This window comes from Neovison vison, chromosome 6 (genome assembly GCF_020171115.1).
Source record: "Neovison vison isolate M4711 chromosome 6, ASM_NN_V1, whole genome shotgun sequence".
In the NCBI taxonomy this organism is placed as follows: Eukaryota; Metazoa; Chordata; class Mammalia; order Carnivora; family Mustelidae; genus Neogale; species Neogale vison.
Window position 1 is genome coordinate 58,961,853 of NC_058096.1, and position 15,655 is coordinate 58,977,507.

At 42.2% G+C, this 15,655-nt stretch overlaps 1 protein-coding gene across 1 annotated transcript in view; it reads left to right on the plus strand.

Annotated features, from left to right (window-relative positions):
- Positions 1–10,226: 10,226 nt before the first annotated feature.
- The window catches only part of TMPRSS7 (transmembrane serine protease 7), a 36,962-nt gene continuing 31,533 nt past the window's right edge, over positions 10,227–15,655 (plus strand). Inside the window, exons 1-2 of the mRNA XM_044255043.1 lie at positions 10,227–10,274; positions 12,230–12,437. Of these exons, the coding sequence (XP_044110978.1) occupies positions 10,227–10,274; positions 12,230–12,437 (256 nt within the window). The remainder of the gene's footprint in view (positions 10,275–12,229; positions 12,438–15,655) is intronic.

Here is a 15,655-nt window from a genome sequence, read left to right on the forward strand (position 1 = left end):
TCTGTTAAACGGCTGCTTTTGGCTCAGGTCTTGCTCTCCAGGTCCTGGGTTCCAGCCCAAGTCATGCCAGGCCCCCTGCTCAGTGGGGAGTCTGCTTCTCCCTCTTCTTCTGCCCTACCTGCCGGCACCCCTCCCCACCCCCTGCTCCTGTGCATGAACTTGCTCTCTACAAATAAACATAATCTTTAAAAAAAAGTGAAATAAAGATTGAGAGCAGACTGGATAAAATGAACAAGCTAATAAGTTGGAATATCAAAACAAGGCATTCTAAAAAAGATAGGCACAAATAAATGGTAAACACAGAAGAAGTTAAGTGATATGGGTAAAAATCATGTAATTGGAATCTTAGAAGGAAAGGAAAAAGATCAATATAGGTGAGGAAAACTCTTAAGAAATGTTTTTGAGAATTTTCTGGAAATTTAAAAAAAAGGGGGGGCACTTAAAGACTCAGTTTTAAAAGACAAAGATATCAAAAATAAATGATAGGAGTCCTCAGTGGGAAACATTATAGTAAAATGTATGACCACTAAGAATAAATACAAAACTCTCAAAGGTTTTAAAAAGTAAAAGCCCATTACATATAGAGGGGGAATATCATATCAACATTGAACTTCTCAACAGTAACCTGGAGACGTAAGTGATATTTTCGAGGAGCTGAAGGGAAAAAAGAAAACATTGAACATGTAATTTTCTACATAGCAACTAATTTTTTAAGCCCAAAAATGGAGCAAAAAGATTTAACAAAGACCACCTGAAAACATAATTGCATTAAGTATTTCAATTAGAAAAATATCTTACCAGGAAAATACTATTTGATATTTGAAATGAGGAGAAGTTAATGAGAAAACCAGGACTAAACAACAGAGAGAGAAAAAAGTTCTTTCTTTCTTTTTCTTTCTTTCTTTCTTTTTCTTTAATTTTATTTTTTCAGTGTTCCAAGATTCATTGTTTATGCACCACACCCAGTGCTCCATGCAATACGTGCCCTCCTTAAAGAAAAAGCTTATTTATAACAATCCAGGAAAGGAGAAAGAAGAGGAAAGTGTCCTGTTCGGAGGAAATATAGAGATATTCTATATAAAATAATATCTAACAAACTCTAGCAGTGAATTTTAAAAATCTGTTAGAATGAACCTTTTTCTCTCTTTTTAAGAGAACTTCTTTTAAAAAAATGTTTTATTTATTTATTTGACAGAGAAAGAGATCACAAGTAGGCAGAGGCAGGTGGGGGTGGGGGAGGGAAGCAGGCTCCCTGCTGAGCAGAGAGCCCAATGTGGGGCTAGATTCCAGGATCCTGAGATCATGACCCGAGCTGAAGGCAGAGGCTTAACCCACTGAGCCACCCAGGTGCCCCTTTTTAAAATATTTTAACTGGGGCATGGGCTTTCTGAGGACCTATCCCTGGCTAGCCCTGGGTAGAAACTTGAAATGGTCCATTCCTTGCCTTTACCTCTTCTAAAATCATAGAGAGATCACCTATTCCAAGCCCTGAGTTTTATGTATAGTAATACTAGAGACCAAAAGTGAAATGACTTCTCCTTCATCATTTGGCTAATTAATCTTTAGAAGCTTCTTTAGAAGCTTCCAGAGAAGTACTCGTTCATTTTTATTACTTAGCATTTCTTAATCCTAATTCTTCCTAAGCTTTATTAAGTCATGTCTTAACGTAGCATTCTATTCTTTTCCTTCATTTATGTATTCAGAAACTGTCCTGGGAATTAGCAAAAGCCACCTATGTGCTGAAGGTATGGAAATGACTAGAAAACCATTCCTGCCATCAATCAACAAGAATTTACTGAGTCCCTAATATATTTATGGAATTGTATAACAAATTAGGGAGATAATGAAATACGACCATGGCTTTTAATTGGATGACTTTGTAGTCCAGTTGAACAAACAGAATCACTCTGCAGCTCCTTGTATCCATTGCTTGTTTAAGGGCCAAATGAGAGCCATGTTTACTTGGCCTCTCTGAAGGAAAATTCTCTGGGCTGAGCTGGCCTGGGAATGTTTGCCAGAGGAGACTGAACCCAGGAACCTCTGCCTTGTGCCATCCTGGGAATGTGTGGGCTTCCTTATCATTTGCCCCAATCTGCCGGCACCCCACAGAGTTAAAATAATGAGGAATGGGCTTGCATTTCCAGACAAAGCCTTGCTGGGTGTCCTTGAACAGGGTCATGGTGAGTACACACCACCTCAGAGCCTTATTCCATCTTAGACCTCCAGGAGACTGAGCTAAAGGTCTGGATCCTAAAAGAAGGCATCAAAATTGTTTGTTCTCAAGTTATTTTTCAAAAGACTAATTCGGTCAGCTTTGTTAGAGTTCCCTTTGATGTGGAATCTGTAGAACTTTCCTTGGTGATGGTTTCAAGTCCACCACTGGATCCAGACAAGGAGTTCTTGGCTTCACACATCAGTTTCAACCCAGGAGCCAAGATCAAGTCTCCTGGTGATCCTGGAAATAAAAAGATTTACTAATGGCTAGTGACATCTGCAGTGTTGTGCCTGCTTGTAGTGTGACCATATGTCCCATTTCTGGTTGTCTAATATGTCAGACACAGAAAGATGACTTCAGAAAATGTCTGACTCCAGGCAGACAGACTAGGCCAGAGCTGTCTGCTTTTTCGATTACCCCTCCCACCAACAACAGCGACTGAGGCTGGTCTTATGTCAGAGGAAATGCGAAGCTCAATTTTCATAAAGTCTTGTTTTTGTTTTGTGCTTTTATTTCTATGCGTGCTGTCTTTTTAGTTATCCTTTACAGAAAGCTTTAATGACATAATAGATTGCTGCATTATTGTTGATAATAAATGTAATTGCTGTCGCCTCAAAACTGCTCATCTCACCAGTCATTAAAATGAAAATAATTCTGTTGACTATGAATCTTTCACTGCTATGGTAACAAGAAGCACAGAGTAACTTCTGGTAGCAATACTGGCAGAAATGCGCACAACATTCTTGCAAGTGGTTTTATATGCCTGGTTCGCCTGGATGGTTTGAAAGCTAACTGTCCCCATTCAGTCAGCCTCTTGAATGATGCAGAGTCAAGGTCATCTTTCACATGAGTTTGGTAATGCCCTCATGGTACGTGAATGAGGAGTAAGCTTCAGGTCACTATCTCCCCCGAAGAAGGATAAGTTTGGCCATTTCCCTATGCTCTCATCAGCATTATCACTTAAAAAATACGTGCACGAATGTCCTGAAAGACACCATCTGCGAATTAAGATGTTAGTGGAACCTGGTGTTCTTCCTGAGCAGCTGCAAAAGAGTTTTAAGATTGCTGGGTCTTAATCCCAAATCGCAACATTGTTCATCTCTGCCAAAGAGCACATTAAATCCATGAGCTGTTCATGCTTGTTACTGACTCTGACGTATGCAGGGTTGGTAAGACAGAAGAGTCAACTGGTTAAAAAAAATAATAATTAAGGCAAAATATCAGACCAGAACAGTAATCATTACTTCTAGAATTCAACTTGAATGTCTTGGGCAAGAGGACCAAAGCAAAAGGTGGTTAATTTGTCATTCAGCAAAATCAAAGATCTGATGTGGCTATCAGCCTATTATATACTCACAAAATAAATATGTCAACTTTTATGGCCCTGAGCAGAGAATGCAAAGCTATTTTGAAGAGCAAGGGTAAATTTCACTATGGTTCAACTGGGTTTAGAGCGATTATTGCTCTATTGACCTTTATTTTAATGAAACAGATATTGAATTGCCTTCTGTCGGATAAAATTAAAGATCCATGCTGGTTCCACATTCTTGGATCAATAATTCTTTGGGAGAACACTGCATCAGTCTTATGATGGAATGAGTTTGGCTCCCAGAGATTGCAAAATGAGAAAGTCTGCCTGAGAAGAAATCCTGTTTCAAAACAACTGAAGGAAAAAAATAATGAGGTAAGGGAACTTCATTTGAAAGGTATTTATTGAGCACCTACTAAGTGTCAGGCACTCTGTATAATTCATCTCTTCAAATGCCTATAACAATCCTGCAAGGGGAGTGTTTACATAGTTTTCCAGATAAGAAAAGTGAGGATCAGAGGATGTGAAGGACTGCCAAGTTCTCATAGCTAGTTATGGGGAAACTAGAAATTGGAACTCTGAATATGATGATTCCAGAGTTTTATGAATTCCATTATACTAAGCTGCTTTCCACATTTGAGACACACTGCAGGGCTCTGGGAGATACACAGGTGAAGACTTGGCCGCCCCCTGCGTTCAACCAGCATTTAATCTTTCCAGAGTAGGTACTCACAGCTGTAATTCAGGAAAACACAAATATGTACAATTTTCTGGACCCAGCTCAAAAGATGTGTTTAATTTCTTCCTGAATTCAGAGTGCTCTGGTGTATAGAGAAGCAACCAATACTTAATATAGCTTGTCTTACATGTGAGCATTGAACATACAACTAACTCTTCATTAGGATTATTCCTGCAAAGCTATATCAATGTTACGTAGATTTTCCCTTTTCTTTGGAATTGTTTAATTAAGGCCAGGATTAGACTAAGGTGAGTGAGGCTCTCTGCTGGGGCAGAATATTTTATTTTTGAGAAGCAAACTAGTCTGTAATACACCCAGCCCTTTGTGGCAAAAAGAAATAATTCTAGGGAAACTAGGTCTTTGACAATGTTGTATTCCTTAATCCATGAGAATTAGTAGATGTTCTTAATTACTAATTAGTTAACACATTAGCCAAGATTTTCTGAGCGCTTACTATATGTCAAGTCTCATGCTGCCCTTGGGCTTTTTCTAAGAAGGGAGACTGCCTCAGCCCACCTGAGTTCATCACTGGGAGAGTCAGGCACTGGCGCCCCCTACTGGCGCAGCCCTGCCTCACGGCTCTGGATTACCGCCTGATACCAGCCCAGGTGACAGAGTCCAGCCTCTCCTGGTTTGGTAAGACGCTAATTTCTGCAGTGAGGCTGAGGCACCTGTACTGAGGCACCTGACAGCTGCGGATAACTGGCATTTGGCGCTGTCAAGGACCTCTGGTAACATTCACCTTGTGAAAGAAGTGCAAAGATACCACTTTCTGGTCCACTGGAGCACATTGATGTAGCAAATGATCACTTAGCAGAGACATCCACTCATATGCCCTTTATGCTTGACGGGAAAGGGAGAGGATGGCAACAATCGTCCTCAAAAAGTCAGAGGCACTTAGCCTGTTGGGGAAAGACAATAAAACTCTGTTGGAACCTCTTGCCTCTTGATGCTAGGTCCAAGAATATCCCCAACCATGCTTTATTTTTTAAAGATTTTTTAAAATTTATTTGACACAGAGAGAGAGAGAGAACACAAGCAGAGAAAGGGGCAGACGGAGAGAGAGACGCAGCCCCCGCCCACCCCCCTGCAGAGCAGGGAACCTGAGACGGGACTCAATCCCAGGACCCTGGGATCATGACCTGAGCCAAAGGCAAATGCCCAACCAACTAAGCCAACCAGGTGCCACCAACCATATTTTTAAAATTAATTAATTAACTAACTAATTCATTATTTTTAATGTTTCAGAAAAAAGTTATATGTTCATATAAAAAAGAGATAAAGCAAATGTGACCTAACTCTGAAAATTGGTGACTTTTTTTTTTTAATGTTCTGTTAGACACCATGTAGTACATCATTGCCAACCATGTTTTAGAACTCTAAAGTGAGATCAGGCACAGTGGGACAGCCCAGGAGATACACTGATGAATAAACCCCTCTCTGAGATCCCTTGAGGCTTTAGGTAAACCTTAATCAAATAGAGATACCAGTGGAAATGAGTAAAAAAGAATTTAGCAACCACTGTGACAGAAACCACACACAGTTATGTATGGGCTGGAATGAAACCTACAGCAGGTTTGTAATTGCAAAAAGAAGGGGAGAAACACCTGCTTCCGCGCTCTATAACTTTCCCCGATTAGGACAGGAAATGTTGGAAAGCCAAACTGTTTTTTAGGAGAAAAGGCCTAATTCAATTTGGAAATCTCAGGCTATGAAAATCAGAAGGCTCTCTTGTGTTAGGGGCTAGTGGAGGGTAAGATTGTTGCTTTACCACATCACTAATGTGTTTATTTGGATGTTAGCTGTGCTCCCAAGCCTCTGATCTTTGACAGAAATGACCCGACCATATGCTGAGATACTTCTTTGTTTGCCATTTGTAAATTACATCAAGGCCATCGGGGCTTCTAATTGGGAATGATTTAGGATAATGAGCAAGTAGTTGAATGGGATTTATTTCAGATTCCAGAACATGCACATAGCCTCTGGGAAAGCTGGTAGGACACGCTGGAGTTCAGAGTGCTGCACAGTGTGACAAAGGAAATTGGTGGGGAAATGTTACTTTGCGGAATGGTGTAAGGCTTGACTCTGCTACGAAGAGAGATGTTCTCCAGGCCCGGTCATGCCAGGGGATACACCTTTAAAATGATTTCGTTGCTCTTGTCTTTTTGTTTTCTCCTCCTCTTGTTTTTGTTCTTCCTTTTTCTCCAAGCCTTCCTGCGTTCATTTTGGTTTCTCTGTTTTAGTTCAGTCTATCATATATTGTTTTCATGTTTTATCACTTCTGTCATTTCCCCAATCCTAGCCTTTCAATCTGATTAATCTGAGTTATAAAGTGGGTTTCAAACAAAGTATCCCTTTATAATCTAGTGATCTTTGCATAATTTCCAAAGTCAATACTTTTTAGCTGGGGCAGATTCATTCCTTCATCAAGCGCTGAGCCGATTCAGCACCTACAGGGAACCAGATGTTCAACCAAGTCAAAACAGGGATCGCTTTCTGTACCAATGCTTTTTACCAACGTGGGTCAGTCTGAGCCCTCTAGGTGTATCTGGTTAGGGCTGAATTGTAGATCACTTCTGGTCTAGTTTATTCAAGTGCTCTTCAGCCCAACTCTATGTTTTTACTGAATTGAGCGCAAGGATGGAGGTGGCACCTGCTACTTGCCTTCTATGCCAGGGGCTCAGAACCTTTCTCAGGTTAGATGGATGACTTGGCCCTACCTTCAGACCCTCAGAGGCACCAGGCTTGCCATTTGATAGAAGGTTGACACTTTAAAAATATTTGCGTGCATTGAATTGATGTGTTGGGTCAGTCGTGGGCTCCCAAGGACCACTGCTGAATCCAGCGGAGAAGTGTTTCTCCTTCAATCCAGGTCACTGCACACTATCTCCTTAGCCTGTCAGCACGTAGCACAGGGACTTCTGTTCCCAGGAAGGGGATAGAAACCTTTTCACTTTCACACGGCTTAGGATAAGAAGCACCAACCTCTGTCTGGCGTTGTGATTTGATCATGTGCTCTGGAACTGAAGGAAGGGGCTCGGCAGCAGAACTTCTGTGCCAGTAAAGGCAACAGGGAGACAGATGGAGGTTCAGTCGCCCAGACTTGATCTTGCATCCCAGCTTTCTTCATCGTCTTTCAAAACCAGTGGCTTTTCTAGAGTCTTTAACCCCAAAAATGATAATTCCACACCACCCCCAACATTTGATCAAGAAAAACTTCAAACATACAACAGAAAAAATTCAGTACTGTAAATACATATACACACACACCTGGAGTAAACCATTAACATTGGCTAGACTTGCTTTATTGTATAGCTCTCCATCTAGAGTGGATCGTTTTTTAATAATCTTTTCTCTTATACAATGAAAATCATTACAGTAATAATCACAAAATAACACGAATAATAATAACCAGAAAAAACTGAAAAATTGTACTCACTTTTGTATGCATAATTATGATAGTAAAAAATAAAGTCAATAAGTATCACATACAAAATATTATATACAAATTTTTACACTTTGCAGTTTACACCCTATATGCCCGTTTTATTATTTTTTAAAAGATTTTATTTATTTATTTAGTTGACAGAGAGACAGAGAGAGAGTACAACTAAGGAAGCAGCAGGAAGAGGGAGAAGCAGATTCCCACTGAACAGAGAGCCTGACTTGGGGCTCGATCCCAAGACTCCAGGATCATGACCTGAACCGAAGGCAGACACCCAACTGACTGAGCCACCCAGGCGCCCTTGTATGCCTCTTTTAAATTTGCAATGTAAATGTACTCCCAATGGTCACATGGTAACAGAAATGAAATATTGAAGTTACATTTCTTCATCTTTGTCATGGTACTCTTGTTGCTTATGCTATACCTTTTTACTGTACAAATGCTTTAAAGGCAGGAATATGCAGCTCCATAGGGTTTGTCGGAGACCCAGGACTCTGTGCCTAGTAAATTCAAATGCATCCAGACCGTTAGAAACTTACTCCTGAAAGAAGCATGTGTCACAGAGTCTTGACTTTGAGACCAGCTGTACATGGGAGTCTCTCAGTTAACGTCCACATGTCATTCATTATTTACTGAAAGATGAGAATCAAAATGAGCTCATTTGAAGCTTGTATATACGTATTTTTAAAACTCATTTGTAGTAACAGGCGGCAATTGTTTCAAACTTATCCCAGTCAGAGCTTTTTTCAGGGAGGAGTATTTATTATTTAGACATTGTTTAGAAATGCTGGTATACGGTAATACTATAAAGCAGACGTTGGTTGGCTTTCTGCTTGTAGCGTAGCCTCCTGTGATTTTCCATCTTTTCCCAGTCATGGCGAGGTCAAAGAGAAATAGAGCAGCTGGACACCCAGGGAAAGGCTCCGAAGACAGATTTTATTCAGGGCCATTGCAAGAGGGACAGAGACTGTAGGACAGGACATAGGCCAACTCCAGACACAGCAAAGACAGCGGGGGATTTGTGGTTAGTGAGCAGAGTAAGGGGCCAGTGGGTGGAAAATCACTGAGAAGACATCAAGAGTAGGGAGATTCTCACTGAAGGCAGGCCAAGGATTTACATGTCAAGGGTGGGGGATGAGGACCTTGATCGGGTATCAAGGGTGATCAGATGTCAAGGTTGTGGGGCAGAGGGAATTCTCACTAAACTCACAGCAGCGTTCTTGCTACAGCTGGGCTGGGTAGACTGAGGATAGGGCCAAGGGATGAGGCCTCGTCAACAAGAGGGCTCAGAGGAGCCTGTCTCAGGGCTGACTTTCAAAGAGAGAGTCTTTGTCAGTGGCCACTGCTGAGGACATGGAGCTTACTTACACAGGTGGAAGGAGTAGTTCTAGAAATAAGGGAAATAATACAGAAAAGAGGGGCAATTAAACAGAGCTCTATTTTTGGATTTCCCCATCTTATAAAGCCTAAAGCATTATTAGTTATTTCATCAGTGTTATTAATAAATTGCAAAGCCAGGAAATGAATTAGTACATGACATAGTTTGTGTGTCATTCTGTCCTCACCTGACTAACATTTGACCCACTTTCCGTCGGCAGTTTCTCGTGTGCTTTCTTACAAACGACCCTTGAGTGAGGCCGGAGATTGGGTCCATAGCAGTGCTTCTCATCTAAAGGGCCATTGATCCGCTTTCCATTGATGCTTTGTGCTCACAGGAAAGCCTTTTTGTGTGTCACAGGGACGAGCTATGAAACATGTGAGCAAGCCTGGCCTTTTCCTCCCCTGCCTGCTAAGGACAGCGCCCCTCTTGATTCCCCACTTCCCACCCTTGAACCTAATTCAGGCTGGTGTGGGCAGGAATGAGGGAGATGAGGGCAGGGCCTTCTCTCCAGAAAAGGCCCATGTTGACAGAGGACTGCAAGACCAGGGAGAAAAAAAGAAAAATTCCCCTTGAACGGGGATTTTCAGAGCCTGTAGCTGCACAGTCACGAGCAGAGTCAGAGAGCGAGGCTTCTGGAACCTTCCAGGATCCAAGCAGGAGAAATGGGGCTGTGAAGATTTCTAAAGAGCAGGACTGGGGGATGATAAGTTGGATCTCTTAGTAAATTCTTTAGAAGATACCGGTAAAAAATTTTTTAAAAAAATTTGATTTAACTTTTCATCTCTTATTAATTTTAAAACTGAGAGGCAATATTTTAAAGACTTGTAAATATTTTCAGATTGTTGCAAGTGTCCCTGAGACGATCTTGCTTTGAGGCTCTGCTCTGAGGGCTTGACTGGTAAGGAGTTATGTCAAGAATCCTATGGTTTGGGGTGCCAAGTTGGGGTGCGAGGTCCCTTTAACACTCACTATATAGTAATGAGGGAGCTTCAGTTTCTGAACTGGACGGGTGGAGGTAAATTGATTCCTTCCCTCTGAAAGCTAGCTTGAACGCAGCCACCCATTCTCAAGAGAGAATGTGAGAGGATAAAAACTAGCTTTGAGACCCCACTGTGCTCACACAGGGAAAACCTAACAATGGACAAAGAAAACACTGACTTTTCATCCAAACCTGCGGATGTGAGCGTAAGTACAGCATGGGAAGCCTTCTCTCTTGCTTGAATGCCATTTATTGGCGACCTGGTTAGTAAAATGAGACTGTGTGACTTTATACAAATCAAGCCAGCAATAATAACATACTTGATCTTCTAACAGTACTTAATGGATTTTGACCGATGTGAGCTTGTTTCAAAGTGCTGTACTTGGCAATTGATTTGCAACTGTTTTTCTAAAACTCCAGGGAAATTGTACTGATCTCTATACAAATTCCATTTTAAAATTTAATCAGTGCTAACTGAAACGGCCTATAATGTGTTCCTTCCCCGAAGGACCCAACCTTGGCCTTGTCAGTCCTACCCGCGCCAGCATTTCTGTGCGTTTCCCTTTTTGACTTCTTTGGGCAAATATGTGAAAATAATTTGGCACCATAGCTCGTCCTGCAAGAGAAGGTTATTCTCTGGAGAAACACCAGCCTCAAGCTTGCAGGACATCCCATTCAACGAAGCCTGGTCTAGTTCAGTTTCACCGGGAGGGATATAAGCTACATTTCACTCCAGGGGTGGACAAGGGTGTTTGGCAAAGAGAATGAGGGGGCCATGAATAATTCAGAATATACTTGGCCACATATTATCCCATTAACTGGTAGGATTAAAGACATGGACTTTGAATGGAAGAGTGAGGGAGAGTATAAGAGAATGAGAGAACTCTTTAAGAGCACTCAAAAGAGAGATGATCTCTTTGGAACTGGTGTGCTAGATTGTTGCCTTTAAAGGAATGTGTGGTTAAAAGTTATTTCATCACTGGAGTTTAGTTACCCTGACATGTATAAATCTCTCCTTCAAAGAAGCTAAACTCTTGCATACATTATTAAAGAATTCACAGCATCAGATGACAGAGGGTAGAGGAGAAAAAAAAAAAGAGGAGGGAAACAATTAAATAATGCATTTTTTCCTCTTGCACGGGATACTTCGCAGATCCCTATGCTAAAACCAATAATTTTCCGAGTCTTCTATTTTATTCTTTATTTTTAAATAATTCTTTCGTTTGCCATTGAGATGCTGAGTCCCTGACCAGCACACTGGCTGTCTTATGTACACACAGGAGGCCCTGGTTCTTATTCCACAGCCTTGCATGAAAACTGGAATGTCAGCTTTTTTTCCTCGAACACCCAGTCAGGAAGCCATGAGTGAGAAATCAATTTGTTTCTATAAGGCACTCACTTATATTCTTATTTTCACTCCTGCCTCAGACAAAAGAAATTGATGGTGGGAGAAAGGCAACATAATACAAACACGTGAAACACCCACCTATTCCCACAGTGAGCTGTGTGCACAGGAGAGGACCCTCCTAGACTCCTGACCTCCTGACCTTCGGGTCCTCTGGGCCACCCTCCAGGGAATTCAGGTCCATCCTCTATAGCATCTACTTAGTGGAACTGGAGAGTTTGAGGAGAGGATCTAGGATTCAGACAATGAATAATTCACTGGGGTTCATATAATGTCTGATTTTTCTCAATTACATGATTTAATGGAAGTCATTTTTACATTTGTATTGATGATGTACACTGATATTTTGAGGCCTTTTAGCACTAAGATTCTCCTGACTGGGTGACTCCAGTCCACATGAGTTCTAGACTGTCTTTTTTCTCTTCACTTCTCTTCTCTTCTCTTCTCACCCTTTCTTTTCTTTTTTTCCTTTTTTTCCTTTCTTTTCTTTCTTCTCGGGGCGCCTGAGTGGCTCAGTGGTTAAAGCCTCTGCCTTCGGCTCAGGTCATGATCCCAGGGTCCTGGGATCGAGCCCCACATTGGTCTCTCTGCTCAGCAGGGAGCCTGCCTCCTCCTCCTCTCTCTCTCTCTGCCTGCCTCTCTGCCTACTTGTGATCTGTCTGTCAAATTAAAAAAAAAAAAATCTTTTCTTTCTTCTCTTCTCTCTCTTTTTTTTAATTCTCTCTCTCTCTCTTTCTCTCTCTCTCTTTTTTTTAGATATCCAATATCTCAGTTCAGGTGGTCAGTGTCCACGGGAAGCTGCCAGGTAGACGAGCACCTCGAAAACCCATCAGCAAAGCCAAACCCAAGAAGCCATCCAAGAAGAAAGCTCCCTTCTGGAATGTCCAAAACAAAATCATTGTCTTCACAGTATTTCTCTTCCTCCTCGCAGTCATAGCCTGGACACTTCTGTGGCTCTACATCAGTGAGTGAAAATCTGTGTTCTTCTGGGGCTAGGCTTTGTCCTGTGGTATCAGCATCCGCACTGCGTGCCCCAGCTGCCTGGGGTATGTCTGAGAGAATTTGCCAAGTTCTCTGACCGGTAGCCACTCCCCAAACTGTGGAGGATTTAGGGAGGAAGAAAGCAGAATTGTCCTTCCCATTCCTTCTTTTACCACCACTGCTTTCTTGCCACGGGAGGGCAGGAGGAGCAGGGATGGGGGATAGGACGACAAGAGCTGCGGAGGAGCTCAGGAGCTTTGGGTAAGTTCAGAAATGTAAATGCATTGTTAGCTTTAAGAAGTGAATGGGATTCTCAGTTGTTTCATTTCCTCATCCCACCCACTGCTGGTTTCTAGGCAACCTCACATTTCCAGCTCCTGAGCTTCCTTTTACTCATGCATCTTTCTCTCCGCTGTGTTTATGCTTTTGTCAAGCTGATTGGTTATGCTTTGGTCTATCTGACTGATCCTTTTGGACAGGAGTTTTTGTTTTTATTAAATTTTATTTATTTTTTTGACAGAGATCACAAGTAGGCAGAGAGGCAGGCAGAGAGAGAGGGGGGAGCAGGCTCCCTGCTGAACAGAGAGCTGGATGTGGGGCTCAATCCCAGGACCCTGAGATCATGACCTGAGCCGAAGTCAGAGGCTTTAACCCACTGAGTCACCCAGGTGTCCCTTGGACAGGAGTTCTAAGCTTCTTCTTAAAGAGTACTTACTCAGGCCACTCCTTCCCTATAGCATTTGGTGGCTGACGCTCAACTTCCAACCCGTACATGTTAATATGTTTGATACAAGATACGTGTACTCTCAAAGATATTAAAAATTGGTTGTGAGGCAGGATTTATAGGCAAAGGATGAATGAATATTGTATTAAACAGTTCACGATATATATGTGTGTGTGTGTGTATACATATATATATACACATATGTATGTATATATACACACACACAAACAGATTACTTACAATTTGCAAGGCACAATGTAAGACATCAGACATACCAAGATATATCTCCTACCTTCAGAAAGCTCACAGGCACATTTTCCATTTTCAGAAAACTCAGTTCAGTGCTGGAGAGGGGAATGCAAGTTGATTTTTAATTTTTTTTTAATATCTTATTTTTTTTGCTGAAGCAATTACTTTGTAATCACAGAAGAGAGGCATCTAATCTGCCCAGGAATAGGGTCCAGGGAAGGCTTCATGAACTGGTGGTTCAAAATTTATTTCTTTCATAATTTGATATGCCCACTGTGAGCTGCGTCCTGTGATTGGCATGGGTGCAGAGCTGGAGAGCAGACAGAATCTGTATCTTGAAGGAGCTTGAAGACTAGGGAAGGAAGTCAAGTAAACAGGCAATTAAAAGAAACACAAAACACAATCCCAACCCAGAACAAACCAACTTATTTCCCATCGGTTCTCTGCCGTCCCTCCACTGATAAATTTGAATTGCCTTAGCATCTTTCTGTAAAGATTTGAAACATCACTGTGTAGAAGCAGTCTGTTGTCTGTGTGAAAAATCAGAGAAGGACGTTTCAGGAAGACGGAGCAGTATAATCAAAGGGTATGAACAATCGAGAACTGTTCAACAAACAACAATATTGTGACCATGCAGATTGTTGTACGTTGGGCTGAACTGAAGAGCTGGGTAAACGTAATCTAGTTCGAGGGTAAATGGATCTCACTTGGGTTGTTGTTATCCGGACCCTTGAGTATTTACTGATGCAGGAAGACTGTGTGAGCTTCTAGATAGAAGGCATGGCTTTCACTCAAATTTTAGAGTCTGTAACAACGACAACAAAAATCTAAGAAGCAGTTCCTTGAAAATCAGAAATGAAAACAAACATTGTTTTATTTGGGAGGGTAGTGAGTCAAGGGGATCCATCCAAGGTCACATAGCTTGAACAAACAAATCTAGCCCATCAGCTCAGGCCTTCTGCCAATGTGCCCCTCCCCCACACCTACACAGCCTCACTCCCCCTATGGGGCTACTGTGACCCTGGATGGCTCACACGAAGGGGGTGGCTTCCTGTCACTCCCCTAGGTGCCCCTTCTTCCTAATTCAGCCTAATTCAATGTTGGGCATTACACTAGCAGAGAAAATTTCTCCCTTTCTTCCTCTACCGCTCTTCTCTCTCTCTCTTCCCTCACACATTTATTGAGCTTCAGAGCTATGAAAGACGCTGAGGGACAAAAAGAAGTTACTCTTACTCTTAAAGGACAGACATACAGACAGAAGTTATGGATATAGTGGGACAGACATCAAAGGGGAGAAATGTACCATGGCCACGGGAGCCAGGCGAAGGGTACCACCGAGGAGTAAGAACTGTGGTAACAAAAACGAAAGGCAGAAAGAAGAGCCCCTAATCCCGTCCCCCCGCCCCTGCAACAATTCCCCAAGCTATAGTCAGGTGCTCTAAGGCAAGTCAGACACAGCAGTGTTCTTGCTCATGTCATGTCATCAGTGGTTTCTGGGCAGACCTGACACCAAATCCCATGGTCCTCACCGGGCAGAGTATTTTAAGCACGAGTGACCTGACACTGGGCCGAGAACCAGGCTTTGTGGCTCAGAGGAAGAATGAATTCTCCATGTATTGCACAGAGCTGAAGACTCGCCCAGCATCCTGCGTATCAACCTCACAGGTCAGATAAGGATGAGCCCCCAGGAGCTCAGTGACCATCAGCCGGAGGGCCTTTCCCTTCTCCCCCACTATGCTCACTTGACCTCAGAGTAGACATTTCTTACCTCCTTACTGTCTTCAGACTCAGGATCCATGGAAACTGCATATGCTCTTTTCGGTCCCTTAGTGACTCTAGCATGTGTATAAAGTCAACAAGTTCTATCTTTTACCTTTTAGTCTTGCTCAGAAGTATTTACCAGGAGTCAGTAGAGAGAACAGACTATCCTAAGAGAAATGGTGATCTACTGTTAACGGAAGTGTTGTTATTAACTTCATTTAGAGCCTTCCCAGGCTATGAGCCAGGAACATATGTAGCTGTCCAATAAAACCATTTGAACAGGGATGCCTGGGTGGCTCAGTGGGTTAAGCAGCTGCCTTCAGCTCAGGTCATGATCCCAGGGTCCTGGGATCGAGTCTCACATTGGGCCTGCTTCTCTGTCTGCCTACAGCTTCACCTGCTTGTGCTTGCCCACTCTCTCTGACAAATACATAAATGCAATCTTTAAAATAAGTAAATAAATGACA